General features: G+C 38.0%; 7 protein-coding genes across 7 annotated transcripts; 5 read left to right on the top strand and 2 right to left on the bottom strand.

The window, feature by feature from the left end:
• Positions 1-1,169: 1,169 nt before the first annotated feature.
• BDF20DRAFT_876477 (uncharacterized protein) lies at positions 1,170-2,121 on the top strand (the record flags this gene model as incomplete). Its single annotated transcript, XM_053081368.1, has 2 exons — positions 1,170-2,008; positions 2,086-2,121. A coding segment is annotated over exon 1 (292 nt), but the record flags the coding sequence as incomplete, so codon positions are not given.
• A 176-nt stretch (positions 2,122-2,297) lies between these two features.
• BDF20DRAFT_914018 (P-loop containing nucleoside triphosphate hydrolase protein) lies at positions 2,298-7,283 on the top strand (the record flags this gene model as incomplete). Its single annotated transcript, XM_053084138.1, has 10 exons — positions 2,298-2,564; positions 2,626-2,725; positions 2,797-3,093; positions 3,192-3,293; positions 3,365-3,660; positions 3,725-4,333; positions 4,413-4,614; positions 4,693-4,799; positions 4,877-6,824; positions 6,895-7,283. 10 exons carry the CDS (start codon positions 2,298-2,300, stop codon positions 7,281-7,283), a joined length of 4,317 nt encoding a protein of 1,438 aa, XP_052934508.1.
• A 101-nt stretch (positions 7,284-7,384) lies between these two features.
• BDF20DRAFT_822005 (S-adenosyl-L-methionine-dependent methyltransferase) lies at positions 7,385-8,272 on the bottom strand (the record flags this gene model as incomplete). The annotated part of the gene is made up of 3 exons (XM_053077659.1): positions 7,385-7,774; positions 7,848-7,938; positions 8,022-8,272. 3 exons carry the CDS (start codon positions 8,270-8,272, stop codon positions 7,385-7,387), a joined length of 732 nt encoding a protein of 243 aa, XP_052934507.1.
• Positions 8,273-8,669: 397 nt separating this feature from the next.
• On the bottom strand, positions 8,670-8,931 carry BDF20DRAFT_914016 (uncharacterized protein; the record flags this gene model as incomplete). The annotated part of the gene is made up of 2 exons (XM_053084137.1): positions 8,670-8,757; positions 8,834-8,931. 2 exons carry the CDS (start codon positions 8,929-8,931, stop codon positions 8,670-8,672), a joined length of 186 nt encoding a protein of 61 aa, XP_052934506.1.
• A 164-nt stretch (positions 8,932-9,095) lies between these two features.
• Positions 9,096-9,512, top strand: BDF20DRAFT_822402 (uncharacterized protein; the record flags this gene model as incomplete). The annotated part of the gene is made up of 3 exons (XM_053077692.1): positions 9,096-9,270; positions 9,331-9,391; positions 9,470-9,512. The coding sequence occupies 3 exons, from the start codon at positions 9,096-9,098 to the stop codon at positions 9,510-9,512; spliced, it is 279 nt and encodes a 92-aa protein (XP_052934505.1).
• Positions 9,513-10,221: 709 nt separating this feature from the next.
• BDF20DRAFT_822210 (uncharacterized protein) lies at positions 10,222-10,893 on the top strand (the record flags this gene model as incomplete). Its single annotated transcript, XM_053077673.1, has 1 exon — positions 10,222-10,893. The coding sequence occupies one exon, from the start codon at positions 10,222-10,224 to the stop codon at positions 10,891-10,893; it is 672 nt and encodes a 223-aa protein (XP_052934504.1).
• Positions 10,894-15,979: 5,086 nt separating this feature from the next.
• On the top strand, positions 15,980-16,778 carry BDF20DRAFT_582429 (ribosomal L27 protein-domain-containing protein). Its single transcript, XM_053075804.1, has 3 exons — positions 15,980-16,073; positions 16,139-16,322; positions 16,395-16,778. Exons 2-3 carry the CDS (start codon positions 16,167-16,169, stop codon positions 16,578-16,580), a joined length of 342 nt encoding a protein of 113 aa, XP_052934503.1. The 5' UTR covers positions 15,980-16,073; positions 16,139-16,166; the 3' UTR covers positions 16,581-16,778.
• The last annotated feature ends 1,344 nt before the right edge of the window (positions 16,779-18,122 follow it).

The raw sequence follows: 18,122 nt of genomic DNA, 5'->3' as shown, positions 1-18,122 counted from the left end.
AAGATCATTCTGTTAAGCGCTTCTAAGACCAATCGCCTGCGGAACATTATCGAGTAACGTTCGAACTGCCGGCAGGTCTATAGGTTCGGGGCGATAAAGGTTGATATAGAACAGATAAGCTTCCTCAAGGATAGCATTAGTACTAGTTAAAACAGAGCCATCTTGACCACTTTTCAAAGAATGGATCGTTCGTTGTGCTTGTCTTTCTTTAATAACCCTGTAAAAGTATCTATTGTTGCGCTCTCCTTTTTCATGCCATCGAGTGGCTGACCGTAAAAGATGCTGCTGTGCTGATTCTTCCTACAATTTGTCTAGTTTCTGTTCAATAAGCGACACTTGTTCGTTGATTATATTAATTGTTAGCGTATTTAAGGAAAGCAGGGCTTCCTGTTGGTGTTGAAGTGCGGCAATTGTTGTCTGCCTTTTAGCAGTAGATCTATGGGAGAATAGATCTGAAATGTGCTTGAATAAATGTTTTAGAGCCTCCCAGGTACGTTGTGGGTTGGAGGTGATATTACCACGTACTTCAAAGAACTCAATGAGGGCAGTCTTTATTAAATCCACAAATATATCGTTAGACAGCAGCAAAGGGTTGAAACGTTATACCCCAGGTCCTATGTCCAAACGATTGGGTAACAGGTCAGCCATCATGATGACATGGTCTGTCCAAGTGCTAGGAAGGCATCGTTGAGTTATTTAAAGGACTCGTACGGTAATACTTTGGTGGCAGAAGAAATAATCGATGGTACTGCGAGTGACACCACGCTGGAAAGTAGGAATGCTTGCAGAGAAGCAGTTATCATAATAGTGAGTGAGGTGACGATAGCATTCATGAAAGCTAGGATTGGTTGAAGTGGTTGATAGAGAAGCTAGCGACATATTAAAATCTCTAACAATAAAGCTGACATCTGGAGGCTCCTTTGTAAAAATAGGTTGTGACATCAAAGAGGTGAGGAAAGGCATTCTATCATGGGTAGTTGCTGGAACATAAATATTAGTGATAGAGTATATAGAATTACGGGTAACTTTCAAGAGTATTACCAAGCCATGGGATATAAGGGCAGGATGAAGATAGAAGAAGAATTGAAACAGCAACAGGGTATCAAAACCATAGAGTCACTAATCCCATCTGCTATCGTGGTCATATACAGTATATGTGCGCACATACGAATATTCTGCGTCAGTTCTATGGGTACAGAACCGCAGAGCTGAACTGGAAGAATTTCCATGGAAGACAAGTATCCTTAGAATATGCTACAAACATACTGCTGATTGGAAGAAAGAAGTATAACCCGCAGAAGAGATCACGGCATATGAGTAAAAGAAATCACAAGAGACGTAAAAAGCAAAACAATCGCAGAAATCCCGGCAGAGCTCATCAATCAGTCAATATCATGTAAATAGAATGATTCAAATATGCGCACAGTATGCGTTACTGTAATGTATTCTAACTTTTCTCTGGATAGTCGTCATACGTACAAAAGGTCATTCGAACTTGGCGATAAGTCCAAAATGCCACTGGTACTGTTTGGTGACGGGTTAACCAATAGAGCACAAGTTCGCTTTAAAGGTTTGCAAGCCGGTGTTTCAAGGAAAATATACAAGCATTTGAAAACTAAAGAGAAACAAGGGCTAGTGTTAGTATTAGATATTGATGAATTTCGTACGTCAAAGGTATGTAATCAATTGCAAATGATCATAAACATAGCTTAAAACTTTGATTTACATCAATCTGTGTATAGATCTGTAATTCGTGTAAATTGTCGGATGTAAGAAAGTATCGTTCTCGTACACCAAGTAGAGAAATCTATCAAATACTCTTTTGCAGAAATTGTAGTATTTTTTGGAATCGTGATGTTATGGCGGCTCAAAGCATGTATCATATTGCTCAAGAGATTTAGGGTGGTCATGGAAGACCTGGCCCATTTTGTCGTCAATCACAAAGCGCCACAACGAATGTGGTTGTTTCTCCTCGATGGGAGACTTAAAGATTCTACAGGAAGTAAGTCTACATTTTATCAATAATATATACAAAAATATTGTACTCAAAATCCCAATTTTTTTCTTCTTTAATCTGAAAATCACCTCAATGCTGTCCGAAACTGAACCGAAAAGACTGTATTTAACCGTATTGCTACTTAAAAATATAAAGTTACAGATATCCCTCAGAATGTGTTGCTCAATGTCAATTTTCAAATTCAGTCTTTACAAAGTCACAAAACTTTTATTTCTCGCTAATGCTTTAAATTGTCCTCCTTCACAAAAAAACGAGGTCCTTGGATACAGTAACAGGCAGCATGTTCACCAAGACAACTTTGCCCCCTCATGCCACGGCCAGCGAAGTTGCCCTCTTCTCTGCACCGAACTTAGCCAATAATAGAAAACGCAATAATTTGTCATTGAAGGAAATCCAATCCGACAACATTTCAAAACTTGCTGAGAAGCATTTCAAGAGCAAGTTCGATTCAAATGTTGTGGAATCTATTTATCAAAACGAGTTGGAAGCAACAAATTTCAATACATCAAAAATTCTGTTACTAGAGTTTTATAGATATTTGGAAGAGGTAATATCAACAGATTAAAGCAAGTGGAAAATTTGATTACTGAAGCATTACCAAAAATTAGTATCTTTGGCCGTTCTATTCTGAAAAATCTTCTACGAACCATGTAATTTCAATTTGTTTGATTGTGAATGAAAAGGCTCGACAAAATATTCCACGCTGGGGTAAACTTTATTAGAAATCTTACATTGGTAGTTAACCTGCGTTTTACTGACCGCATGTCCTACTCTCATAGACGCTTTCGCAAACGATCCTGAGAGATTCTCTGCATTCTTCAAGCGTGTTACTCACATGATACTAGAAATGAATGACAATTCATCGCGTTTTGTGTTGAAGCAGCTCTTGACTTTTATGGTTTACTGTTTTGAGAGTTTTGAAAACGATATGGTGCGTGCCGAGTGTTTGAAGTTAGTAACCATAGGCATTTGGGAATATTTGGCTTATGGAGAAGAACGAAGAACTGAACTCTTTCAGCAATACCCTGCTTTGAGAAAATTATGGAATTCAAATAACAAAAAAATAGCTAATGCTGGTAAGGTAGTTTTTTTTTGTAGCTTTTTTTTAGAGAGCTTCGACTGTAACAGCGGGCATTAACACCTTTTTTCGTTTCTCAATAATTTGATATCACAGATGAGGCAGGCAAATTACAACTACAGTTCGAAAAAAGCTGGCTAAGCAACTTATTGAAGAAATATGTTGAATTGATATACAAGATCCCCGCAAATGGAGAAGGTAAAGTGTTGATACTGCAGCGTGTTCGTCCACTAGTTTTAATTGTTGGATAAACCGTTCTATAATTATAGTCAGCGAAGAAATTATTCAATTATGTGAGCGTTACTTGGAGCTATTCATCGGTTTAGAAGCTCAACTGCCTACTCGTCGATTTTTCAACATGCTAGTGGAAGACCACCAAATCATTGTTCTAACAGAAATGGCTCCCTTTATGCAGCGAGATGACTCAAGACAGTTCGAATTGTTAAAGAAACTTTTATCCTCTTTGGCGTTCTATGCTAAGTTTGAAATAAATGATCAAACCGGCGTAGCTCTGACTGAATTAGAAATGACTGAAGCTCATTGCCAACAATTACTTCAATTACAGGTACCACCAGACAAACAAACAGAAGACGCGGGAAAAAAAGAAACTAACCGTTTGTATTCAATAGCGTATTGCTTTTCGCTTTTTCAGTGAAGAATTGAAGGCCTTGTCTTTATCGAACTTAGGGTCTATTGAAACCCGCGAAGATCTATTGTGGCACCTAACACCACTTTCCGAAAGCACCTTAAGCCAGCTTTGTGATCGACTTTTCCTTCGCCACACGCCAGTTTTTGAAGTTGATGGTATCAACTTTAAAGATTATATGGTTAACCTGTTAATTCACAAATATCAGAAGCGTATTAGCCAGGTTCAGCAGATTAATCAGCAGCCTTTATATCCAGATGAGAAGACTTTATTTGACAAGCATCTTGTTCAAACTCAACTGTACTCCGGAGAGCGACCTTTAGCTTTGCCCAAGCTGAATTTACAATTTCTGACTTTATACGATTATCTGTGGAGAAACTTCACGCTGTTCAGATTGGAAAGTTCTTACGAAATTAGACAGGATATTGAAGATGTTGTAAAACGGTTAGCGCCTAGACTGGTTTATTCAGAGCGCACTAAAACTGAATTTGCTGGTTGGGCAAGGATGGCTGTACCAATCGAAGACTTCAACATTGTCGATATCGGAGAAGCTAATCTTGGAGAAGATAGCCCTTCTACAGTCCGGGCTGATGTAAGGCTTTTATAACGAAACTAATAATGCTGGTATAAATGGCTAAGGTTGTGCGTTCCTTATTATTTTTTCAACTTAGGTTGGCTTTGATATTGGTCAATTTAGTAGCACAATACGCAATGAATGGGATGGCTTACGAAAGCATGATGTTCTCTTTCTATTAGCGATTGAAGCCAAAGAAAACTCTTCTGAAGCTTTAAAAGATGATGAAGAGTTTAAGGAGCATTACGGTATCAAGTACATACGTGGTTGTGAGGTCATAGATATTGTTGGAAGTGATGGTAAGCAATCAATAAGACTAAGGCTAAAGAAAGCTATTGCTATGGCTTGGCATACTAATGTATTTAATCTGAATACAGGCCGACCAGTAGAAGAGTTCAAGCTTTCTAATCCCGCAGATAAAATGGAACGCTTCAAAGGGACTCGTCGCACTCTACGTGTTGAGCTAGACTCTAATCAGTTTAAGGTAGGTCGTTTTGCTAAAAACGCGTCAGTGAACATTCGTAGGAATAATATTGCTGATAAGTTTATTTACACTCGTAGATTGATATGGATAATGTCAATCATAAGCACTCAGAAAACGTATATCAAACTTTCAACATTCTTGTACGCAGAAAATCCAGAGAAAACAATTTCAAATCAGTCTTGGAAACCATTCGCGATTTAATGAACAGCGAAGTTGTAGTACCTGATTGGCTTCATCGTGTGCTGTTAGGCTATGGTGACCCTGCTAGCGCCCACTATACCAAGATACACAATCGCGAACACTCCATTTCATTCCATGATACGTTCAAAGATTGGCATCACTTTAAGTCATGTTTTCTTGACAATAATGCGAACAGACAATACGATTTAGTTAGCGGAGCACAAGAACCTTTAGCTCCACCTTATAGAATCACTTTGAGCGATGATATGATGGATGTAGACAACAAAGAACAGCCAACTACCAATAAAAAGTCCAAGAAAGCGAAGAAGCCTGCAGCTACATCAACTATAGAGCACTTTGAAGTTGCGACTGATTTCGTGCCCAATCGCGGCCCTTATTTAGAAGATCAAATAAAACAAAACACGACTGTACGCTTCACACCAGCTCAATCCGAAGCTATTTATGCCGGTATGAACCATGGCTTAACATTGGTTGTAGGTCCTCCCGGAACAGGTAAAACCGATGTAGCCGTGCAAACAATGGCTAACCTTTACCGCAGCCATCCTGACCAACATACATTAATCGTCACCCACAGTAACCAGGCTCTCAACCAGATCTTTGAAAAACTATTAACATTGGACGTTGATCCTCGCCATTGTGTACGATTAGGTCATGGTGAAGAAGAAATGAAAACAGAAATGAGCTTCAATAAGTACGGACGAGTAGCTGCAGCTTTAGAACGTCGTGTGGAATTGCTTAAGGAAGTAGACCGCTTAGCGCAATCAATGCATATATTGGGCGAGCATGGGTCTACTTGTGAAACAGCGCATTACTTCTATAACGCGCATGTTTCTTCTCAATGGCAGATGCTCGTAAATAATATAGAAGGATTCAATACTGTTGAGCAGATACGCGACAACTTTCCTTTTGCAGAGTTTTTCGCAAATGCCCCACAACCTGTTTTTACTACAAATATGACTGTCGATGAAGCTCGGGAAATTGCTAATGGTTGCTTCAGGCACCTTCAAAAACTGTTTGATGAACTGGATGATATTCGTCCTTTTGAGCTTCTAAGATCCGGCAATGATCGTGCTAATTACCTACTCACTAAAGAATGCAAGATAGTTGCGATGACTTGTACTCACGCTGCCATGAAACGGCGTGAACTTGTTGATTTGAACTTTAAGTACGATAACATCATCATTGAAGAAGCTGCTCAGATTTTGGAAATAGAAACCTTTATACCATTATTATTGCAAGAGCCCGATAAAGATGAAAACCAAAGACCAAATTCACGTTTAAAGAGAGTTATGCTAATTGGCGATCACCACCAATTACCTCCAGTTGTTCGAAACACCGCTTTTCAACAATATGGTAATATGGAACAAAGTATGTTTACAAGATTTGTAAGATTAGGTGTACCTATTTTACAATTGGATCAACAAGGTCGTGCTCGCCCTTCTATAGCCAAGTTGTTCAATTGGCGTTATGATAATTTACAAGATTTAGAAAAAGTTAAAACACAGGAAGCGTATCAGATGGCCAATCCAGGCTTCCAATTCGATTTCCAAATGATTCATGTGGACAAATATCAAAATCAGGGCGAAACAGAGCCTGTACCTTATTTTTATCAAAATCTGGGTGAAGCAGAATATATCGTCGCTGTATACCAATATATGCGATTAATAGGTTATCCCGCCGAGTCAATTTCAATTTTAACAACGTATAATGGACAGAAGGCGCTGATCCAAGATGTATTGGAAAGAAGATGTGGTTGGAATCCATACTTTGGGAATCCAGCTGTCATCGAGACCGTTGATAGATATCAAGGACAACAAAATGATTGTAACTACGCTGTTGCTTTTTATTCTTACATTCATAAAGCGAAATACTTACCGAAATTCAATTGTTTTAGATGTCTTACTTTCACTGGTCAGGACGAAAACTGTCGGTTATATTAGAGACGTGCGTCGCTTAATAGTTGCTATGTCTCGTGCCCGATTCGGTATTTATGTTTTCTGTAACAAGCAATTGTTCCAAAATTGTCATGAGCTGGAGCCTGTGTTTAAGCAGTTTAACCAAAGACCAGATACTCTACACTTGGTAAAAAATGAATCTTATCCTGTTACAAAGAAGTCTGGACGTAAATTGGACGATAAGGTACCCACCGAAATTTCGATGGATATTAAGAACGTAGAAGATCTCGGTCAACTGGTATACAAACTTAGTCAGGAACAGTTTGGGACCATGCGACAGGTAGAATTACAAAGTGCGAAACAAATGGAAGAAGAAAGTACTATGTGAGGAGATGAACAATATAATGATGAAGTGATTTAAAATGTAGTAGATTTCGTTACAGATATTGATTTTTGCTATGTTCTTTGCTATTGCAATAAAGACCTCTATCATTTTCTTTTGTATCCAATCACATAGTGATTGTCCCTGTCGTAACCGGTTGTTTCTATTTCTACACCATCAACTTGTTTAAATAAATCATCCAATTCACCTTTCTTAAAGAGATGATAATATCGATGGTAGACTTTGTCTGTTTTCGCTGTTTCCGCTGTCGAATTTTGCAGTTGCAATGATTGTTGATGTGTCATTTTCCAAGGTACAAACACATCCTGCTGACCAGGTTGGAAATTTCTTTTACTGAATTTCGTTTGTTCTAATGCCCACACAAACACTAATACTCGACCGCCGGGTTTGACTATTTTAAATAAGTCTTTTATGGCTTGTAACCGTCTTTCCGGGCTAGCAAAGTGATGGATAACAGCTATGGATATAACAAAATCCTATGCATTGAATTAGAATGGGAGCCTTTCAGCAATCGCCGATAAACAGCTTGCACATGTCAGAGAGACTTACAAAGGCTTCATCTCTGTAGGGTAAGTTGAGACCGTCGGCTACCATGCCTTCAAAACCACGATCACGCACTATCTTGATAAGATTTGAGCTTCTGTTAATCAAGCAGTAAATACTTTAGTTGCCACTGCTTTATTCGCTCAAAGCTTCTCAACCTAGTATAAGCCAACTACTTACCGATCTGATCCGAGTATCATAATACTTTTATTGACGCCAATATATTTACCATTTCCACAACCAACATCAGCACCCAAACTCCCTGTAGGTAATTCTAGCAGAAACTGCTCTACTATTGGCCACGGCTTATAACGGGTATCACTGAAATGAGTCGCTATTTGTTCGTAAACTTCGTGAACGTTTTTTTGCTCGTATTCCTCCTGACTGTCGACAGGAGTCTTAACAGCAATCGGTTGGGGTTTATTAGCCATTATAGAATCTGAATCATAAAAAGAAAAAAAAAATCGTTGCTCGTTTTCACTGTCAACCTAACTGCAGTGGTAGAAGTCGTGTTGAAACTCAGATAAAGATTTACAGAATTGCGCTAGTCTAAAAAGAAGATAACTACACAGTAAAATGCAACATGTTCGACAAACCATGTATTAAATTGAGGCATAACAATTGAACAACGACTTCATATACCATTATTTATGAAAGCATTGGAGATTCAAAATGTGAAATAAACAACTGATGAGGGACCTTTTATTATATACTTTAGATTGTTATTCGGTGTATTTATTTTACATCTGCCCAGCTGTAAGAGTGTTTATTTTTGATTTAACAATAAGTTGCTGTTCACTGCGCCGCTGCTACAGCATATAGTCTAAACTAGAGTTTGTTATTATGTTGCCTCTTTTCTTGCATGTCTCTCAAGCGTTGCTCATCGCCAGGTGTTAACCATGTACCATTCGTATCCCTATTTTGAATCCATACTTTACTGAGTAAAACTAACATTTAAGGATATCAGGCGTAGCATGTTCTGAAAACTTTACTGTTCGTATTCTCTTAACAAAGGCTTGAAAACATAGACACCTGTACCAACGCCTACCGCAATGGCAATACAGTATTGGAATGCTCTGCTTGAGATCATTAAGATTTTTTGTGGCAAACAAAAAAATGAAAAAGTTCTACGGGGTGATGCATGCAGAAATCATTTTGACGCTCAGAAAAAATTGCATGAAAGATTCACAAATATAAAAAAAAGGTTTCCAATACATTACAAATGAAGCTTCAAAGTATAGCAGCATTAGAAAGATGCCCTTTGACCAACAACAGTCTTCGAAAACCAATTCAGCCATCTATTTTGTAACTGGTGCAGTGGCTATTTTACTTAGCTACTCTATATATTCACATTTAAAAATAGCGTCAAATCGCAGTGATCAATCTATAAAGCGAACTATTGGTCGATCTGAAAGAAAACTAGACGATGGTAATTTTGAAAGCTACACGCTTTGAGATTCTCAAATTCATTAACTAAATTACGCTCTAGCTCTACAACTAAAAACATTGGCATACTTAATGCAATCAGACAATGCCAATATTCGTCACAGGTCAGACTTAACTTTATAATAGACCACTTGAAAGAATATAACCCTTTTATAACTGACCAACACAGCCTTCTCCTAAAGTTCAACAAAAATTATTCTTGATAGAGCTATATCAGGTATTTGACACAGTCCAAAATGTCATCAAAATGAAAACAAAAATCTGACACGCTCTGTGGTTACAGCTAGATATCTGGGACAGATTATTGCTGCATGTACTAATAGTCAGCCCATAGCAGTTAAGATAAAAGCTCTGCTTACTTTGCAACTACTAACCAAGAAAGGTACTGCGAAAGTGGAAATGTCTTTATTCGATGGAGCGATTATCTCATTTAAGCTTATTGCAATAGAAAGTAATAGAGCAACCTTAATACGAGCAGGCGCACTGGATGTATTAGTTGACGCTTTAAAGTGCACAGATCCTGAGTTAAAGGACACCGTTAAGAGATCTGTCGCCGTTGCCATTTGTGATTTGATTCAGGGTAGTGGTAAGTAACTAAATGAAAACCACGGTGTGAATGCGGCTTGTATACAATACTAATGCATAGGAAACGTGATGATTCTTTGCAGACGATAATAAGTCTCACATCATTGAATTAGGAGTACTGGAGCCAATAAAGGCTACTCTAACATCAAGTGATATTCGTAACAATGAATTAAAATATTGGACTTTAATGATATTATACCAACTCTCACTGATTGGTAATATGAACCACTTCCTGTAAAGATTTGGAATTACAATGCAATAATGGCCTAAATATTATCTTCCTGCGGTAATCATAGATCCCGTACCCAAATCACTGCGTATGAACGGGTTTGTCGGTCTACTAGCTTGCATGGCCCGCACTACTTACGGAAACACTAATATGCCCAAGTTTTGTATGCAAGGCCTAGTCCGTATCACTGCAAATATTGACGATTTGTACGAGGCACGAGCAGTCTTGCATGAGTTATTACAATATGACATCGTAGACCTAATTTCCAACTGTCTGCGACAAGGAGACGATGTCGAGTTGATATATTGGGCTGCAGGATTGATGCACGAGTTTGTACTGAAAGAAGTAGCAGTCGACCAGTTCAGAGCAATTAAAGGTATCCATGCGATACTCACGGGTTTATTGTCAGCAGAAGAAATGTATATATCTCGAGTTATTTTGAGAATTATCAAATTCATGGCTTTCGACCAACAGGAATTCAAGGGAAAGATGGTTGAGTCAGGAATGATTAAGAAGATCATGCACTGTCTGTCGCTAGAGGATGACGATGTGAAATACTGGGCCACATTGTGTATTCACGTTGCAGCAGGAGAGACCAAATCCCATGAGCAAATCGTTACAGCACCTGAATTTAAATTGCTGTTGGAATCATCTTTTTCGCGAAAACTGGAAGTAGCGCTGTTCGTGTCCGATATTCTATCATTAATTTGCTGCATATGTAAGTTGTTTCAGTTGCACAGCGATAATGATGTATTTATTGATCACAAAGGTTTCTCGTATAGCAAGCAATAATCCTTTCATGACACCGAAAATAGATCAGATAATCGCAGCGCTAAACACTTTTTTGAACAATGAGGATGTAGATGTTCAATATAACGCCGCAGGGGCTATATATAATGTTATGGCAATGACATGTAAGTGTTGATGGCAATAACTACTTTAAACGGGATCCTAAAAAAGACAGCAGAATGATTGACCAGGCTCCTATCTTCGTAGACCCATTTGCCAATAAAGTACGCGACGTTTGCTTCAGCACTCTAATTGACCGTAGCATATCTGCTTCTGATGAAAGAGTCCAATTAACATGCACGAAAGGCGCCCTTATGCTGGCTATCAAGAGTAATTGATCATATATGGTTATTTTCAGTTTATGAGTCGAATGAAAGCTAATAGACAGATTTCCAATTATAGATCATTTTCTCATACCTCAAGTAAATCAACAGGTGACTGAACCCCTTATAAAAAAGTTAACTGATATATCAGCAGCAATTTTACCGGTGATGGTGATTCAGTCGTTTCGTCATTCAAGCAAAAAGCTTAGTACACTTACAGTTGACGATAAAAAAGAGGACATCAGTGACTATAGTTCTGACGAACATATGGATATTATGAACGCTCAAGTATACTGTGGCTTATTCAAATCCAATGATAACCATCGGAATGACCCTCACGATTGTGAGCAATGGGAAAAGTATTGCATGTCTACAACTACAAAACAGCAATTGACGGGTGCCCTCTCTTCTCTCAATATTCTTTTAGAAAACAATCATATTTTGCGAGATGTTTTGACGAGAGAACAGCAACATGCTGTTAAGTGCTCCGTGTTAGGTGTGTCAGAGAATTGTATGCCTAACGTGGATGATATCAATTCTTCCATCCATGAACAACAGAACTGTGTACCATTAGATACTGAGGAAGACAATTCATATTTCGAAAAAACTCAAAAAAAGCCTTCGCTTTTCCAAGAAGACGCTCTTTCTTTGACACCGTCTCCATCATCAGTATCGGCAGCCACAGCAATAACATCAGTAACCTCTTTATCGAAGCTGACTGAAGCTAAACGCCGGTTTATTGACAAGTTAGTCTTTTTGAGTCTTTATCCAGTTTTAGATGAATGGACTTCTATCAAGCATCAGCAATACCTATTTGATTCTACTATAAAAAATGAATATGAAGTAACTGGTATCTACCGTGAGATGATTGAGTGGATCAAAAGCTACCTAGTGTTACCTACGGGTCCGTCAGTGCAAGATCACATTCCTTTTTCAACCACGCAATGCGATGAGAAACAATTACTAGCTCAACATCGAAAAACGAAATTTTCACTTCAACGCAGAGCGGTTAGGCGTACGTCAGTGTCCAAGAAAGCTTCATCTAGCAAAATTACCACTAAAGATCAGCATAACGGAGAGCAAGTTGCAGAGGAAGAAGATCACGGTATATGTTTCAATATTTATGCTGATGTCAAGTCTGACAGAAGTAGCGGTTTCGATAGCGAGAGTAATAATAGCATTATAATTGAAGAAGAAACTCTGCTTCACTCTTTAAGTAGCAGGCACGATCCGCAGGTTGAACAGCAACTACCATCAGCGGATAGAAGTGTTGGGCTTCAATCAGCTGCTGAAACTAAAGGAAGAGCCGAGTTAGCTGAAGTCAATGATTTGTTTCCTATGTCTTTTATTGGTTCTTCGTCTGAAACCACTTCTGATTATATAGCACATAAAAGATGCCAGTATCTTGTCTTTACCAATCGTGCACTATGCCTATTGAATTCAGTTTTGCCTAACGGTAAGCAGATGTTAAGATAGCTTATGGAGCGTTAGTATCTTTTTGGGAATAACAATTGCTAACCTTTTGCTAGACACTATAAGAAAATATCTTATTTATAGTGCCAACTTTATCTATATTTTAGTATATTTATTAGAGCATTGTTTGAAGACTAGTAGTATGAACACTTATATTAGTCGTCAATACGTTTCCATGGCAGATTGTACGTTAGCCTGTTTGGCGAAATTATTTACACACGAACAACAGTTGCTGTCTTCAAATGGTAATGGTGGGGATGTAATAATACCGAAGCAGCTTCTTCGACGTTTAGGCGTACTTGTATGGCAAGATATTCTTACTCAAACAGCGGCGTATGCTTTCCTTGATGCCAGCGGCCTGAAAAAAGAAAAGAAACAAATAATTCCTCGATTGTTTCACAGCCGTAACATTTTAGCCTGTTGTAGACAGTTCGCGCTCTACAATGACTATAATTATGATAGCCAAATGAAAAGTAGCAAGGGAAAGCCATATGTCAAAATTGATGAAATAATGCGTTCAAATTATTGCCTCGTAGATCTCGAGACAAACCTTAATGTGAGAAACGATACCTGGACGTTTGAAACAGTTCGTGGTACGCATTGTGTACCTGCCTTACAACACCCTATCCGGATACAAAGACATCGCCAGCATCACAGATATGCTTATGAAATTGTTCTAGAATCCGATGGTCTTATGCAAATTGGATGGGCCACTGATCATTTTCAATTTGATCCTGAAGGTGGTAAAGGCGTTGGCGACGATATTCATTCTTATGGCTATGATGGCTTACGCTGTAAAAAATGGCATCGACGTACCTACGAGCATGATCAACATTATGCTGACAGCGAAGCAAAAGATAAACATACATCAAGTCTGACCTGCACGTACGGTTTGAGATGGTCCGTAGGAGATGTGATAACTTGCGCTATAGATATGGATCGAGGAGAACTACGCTACTTCAAAAATGGCGTAGATATGGGCGTAGCATTTAGAAGTATGGCGATTACAACAAGGGATTGGTATCCAGCGGTCTCTTTAGCAACAGGACAACAGTGTCGTTTTCAATTTGGTGATAAGGTGAATCCGATGAAGTATCTTCCGGAAGGTTATGTACCTATTAGTGCTTTGGCAAAATGTACTGAAAAATATAGTCAGAAAATGGATGCTTCTGATTTAGTGGACGACGAAGAACCAGTAAATCTTCAAGCTTCCGTGCTTATAGACGACGGTGAATTCATAGCTGTAAACAACGAGGATTTCTATTATACAACTGAAGAGGAAGCAAAAGCTAAAAATAATAAGGGATTGAAATCCTTTGTCCGAAATAATACAGAAGTAAAGGAGCAAAAAGCAAAAGCGCCAAAAATTTGTAATTTTAGAAATATGCAAAACCATGATTGTCCGAACATATCCCTCTACTTTGAAGTGACGGTCGGAACATTGAATATAGAGGAAGTACCGAGGTTTGGATTTTATGACATAACATCCAATGAGAACATTTTCTTTGAGTATAGTCGTAATAGAAGGATTTTCATAATGAAGCAAACAGACGCTACGTCTCCAATTACGTATTTGGAACTGAGCATTACTGATGGAGATACAGTTGGCGTAGCTTATATCGCACATATGAAACGAATAGGTCTCATACTAAATGGTGAATTTGGCGGTAACTATATATAAGTTTGTTGTGTTTATGGATATTGTACGCGCTATTAATTGCTCAACATTTTACTAGCCTTTGTGGACTTGGAAGAACATAAAATTTGTAATAGTCCATCATTCTCCCAGCCGCTTGTGAAACTATCTCAAGAAAATTTCTACGTTAATTACGGCGAAAGACCCTTTGTCTGGAAAGCAGCCAATTGCCAAGCATGCAGACAGCATAGCTTGTCTTATCTTGTAGATCAATTATAACCTATTCTTCATTGACGACACAAATACTGCTGCTTAAGCATTTATAAAGCTATACTCGAACAATACAAGGAGGCATATACTTAGTGTGCACGCTAAATGAACGTTATAAAAGTGAGACAGCAAACAACTTGTGAGGCATTAGTTTCTGGGATAAGGCCTCGAGGAGTATAATTGTTAATATTGCTACTGTCTAGTTCTCTCAACAAAAAAAAAAGGAGGGGGGGATGTGTGTGGTTAACAGTCATTCTTTAATTCTGCTCGGAAGCAACCAATCAAAGTTAAGACAAAGACATCATAAGATTAATCAATGCATCAACGGCAAGAGTCATGAGCCATATAATCTTCACCATTGATTAGTGAAAGCGTAAGGATGATTATGGCTTTGGTACCCGTACTTTTTCAATACAGACGACGTATGGTTGTTGATGCTTTGTGACATATCTCACTTAAAGGAAACTTTAATAGTGACAACATAGTTCTGCCTTCCACTTAGTATGCATAATTAAAATCCAACGCAAGAGAAGCATTTACGTACAAGAACCCAAACTCTTTTTCTGTCAGGCTTCTCAGAACCTTTCTTCAATCCAAAATCTTTACGTTTGCCTACTTCATCTATTTCTTTCTGAGCATCCTTACATCTTCAGGTTCAATATTAAATAAGTTTTCCTGCGAAGGCTGTTTCTAATCATGAATTCCCAATTTAATGTATCTTCGATAGCCTCTACAACATTTGTGCTTCACAGCTACATCTTCTTATGCTCATACAGCCGTTTTATTCAGTCTAACAAATTCGTTGCTCCTTTCAAGTTCAGTATTTCTGGCTTTTGCCAAACCGTTTACTGCCCAAGCTATTGTAAGGAGTTGAAATACTACTTCTGTAGTCTAATCAATTTTTACTTACAATTGTTGAAGCAGCTTGCCATTTTATGTACAGCCCTTCAATTTATGGGAACGCTTCGATTTTCTTTGTTACAAATATGTTTGACGTTTCGATTCGGGCGAATTGGAACAATCGCCTTTGTCAGCGGACGAATTTGTGAATTCTGTACTGTTTTCTGTTATAGCAAAACAATGATATACTAAAAATACATTTAGGAAACCTACTCTTTATTTTCATACATTTATTACGTTTAAGCCTTCCTAGCACCCAGCAAACAAATGTAAGATTAGAGGAAAAGACTTGTTCACCCTTCAAAACAAATGTGCCCACCATAGCTTTGTGACTTACAAAAAAGGCATATGTTGAACGATTTTAACCCCACAATTTTTATGGCCTGTTCTTGACAAAAGGACCAGGCTTTTTTTTTTTTTTTTTTTTTTTGTCCTTCTAAGGAGTTAACAATTTGTAGCCATGTCAATCTTGAGTCATACCGCAAAGCAATTTACAGCAACCTCAACAACCAAAATACCATATAACATCGGCTTCTTAATACGACCTAATACACTATGTCTCCAACAGAAAAATAGTATAGGTTAGCTTAGGAGCAAATCTCCTTTGAATGGAAGTAAAACGCTGGGTGGCGAAAACTAAGGAAAGTTTAATTGATTACATAGAGCTTAATCAAATGCGTTGGGCTACCAAAAGAGCAGGTGGCTCCTCGCGTAATGGTAGAGATTCTGCAGGCAGAAGATTAGGTATAAAAAAATATGGTGGTCAAGAAGTGATACCCGGCAATATTATCGTTCGACAGAGGGGCACTAAATTTCACGCAGGCGACAATGTACGTTAAGACATATGGTGTTCTCTTATTGAAATAGGATATTTATCGGCATTTTTTGTTTTATTATGATAGGTGGGTATGGGTAAAGACCATACACTCTATGCACTGGAACGTGGATATGTCAAATTTTACAAAGATTCCGAACAACCAAAACGTAAATTTGTGGGTATCGTATATGATCGCGAAGCGTCACTTCCCATTCCTAAGAATGAGCCCAAGCCGAGAAGGTTTGATTTAGTTGATTTGACTACGATCTAATGGCGCAAGCGTTGGGCTCAAACTATATGTATAAACAATTGTATATCTGCAGTTCATATAAACGAGAATAAAAAACCTATGTAAATAATTAGCATCACCTCGTCAAATATTCACATCTTGGCTACTTTAGAAGAAGGTGAATGTCTCTTTTCTTATCAAAGAAGTCTGCACCGTAAAATTTTCGGCGGAAGACGTATGACAGAGAAACGGATCAAGATCAATAAACGTTCAAACAACTTTTCTTAAGATACAGTAAGCTAAACCTTGTGGACAGACAGATAAACTACATATTGAAATTACCCACGGCAGCTCAAAATTATGAGTATGAAAAACTTTCAAAGGGGCCAGGGAAAAAAGGCAGTGTTTCATGAAGCAGACAATGGGATAACAGGATGATCAATTGCTGAGTGTTGTGAAGGCATAATAACAATCCAATAGTAGTTGTCCGAAATTTCCTGACGGTGCTGGGGCGTTTTCTCGTGATACAATTAATCGATTCCATGTAGTAACTATTATACAATCGGCCATAGTGCTCCAAGGAATGGAATTTGTGGTATTTGGCGTTGTTTGGTAGCAAATAGCACGTGAAATTGATATGAAAAGCTTAACAAGTCCAGCTACATCAAATTTATTCGATCTAAAATCCATATATCTTCTTCATGTTTGTTGTAACCAACATCAGATTACTGTTGAATTATTTCATATTACTAAAATAAGAGACTGCAAATCCTTACCGTTTTATTTCTCTTTCAAAACAAACTAAAGAAAAAAAAAAAAAAGAAAACTAAAATTACTGCTATAAATAACGTGTTATGGTGTCTGCGGTCTACGAGTGTCTATGGCTGACACTGATGCATATGGCCATATCGAGTAAAAGGTTTCCGTACAAGGATAGATCATCCTTTAGGCGGATAATTACTCATCTATCCTAGTACAGAATGATTTGTAATGTGTATCCGGTATATCCGCGGTGATCATGCAGCTATATCTACTGTATAATCTAATATATGTTGGCCACCAGTTATGTAGCTCGGATATTGTGCGAATAATTACAACATATGTTAGTTTGGAAGAAATCTTCGTGCATGGTGTTCTTGATCGCGTGAACATTTGTGGTTTTACTAAAGAGCGACTGTGCCTTTCACTCCTCCAACCATACTTTATTCACTGAACAGGAAGCAATACCGTGACGTTCTATGTTCTGGTTGTCGAATCAGAATATCTTACGAGTACATATACCAATCCTGCTATATACGTAAGCGTCATATCGCTATATATAACCTAGGCAAAATATCCTCTATAAAGATAACCTGCTCGGTTCTTATTATGTGAGGTAGTTAATCCTACATAAGAATTACATTTAATCCATTTTCTTTACTTTTTCATCTTTATTTATTACTTGTACATTTAATCTAAACTCCAAAAACCGCTTACCAACAGGAGCGAACATTTGAGCAGTGCTCATATTTGAGCTTAAAGTTTTATTTTAATAATTGGGTAGACGTTGCGACTGATTTCTTTATGGAAATTTTCTTAATACAC

This window comes from Mycotypha africana (genome assembly GCF_025528875.1).
Source record: "Mycotypha africana strain NRRL 2978 chromosome Unknown BDF20scaffold_7, whole genome shotgun sequence".
Taxonomy (NCBI): Eukaryota; Fungi; Mucoromycota; class Mucoromycetes; order Mucorales; family Mycotyphaceae; genus Mycotypha; species Mycotypha africana.
The sequence above is the reverse complement of the archived record's forward strand: the minus strand, read 5'-3'. Positions and strand labels throughout refer to the sequence as shown.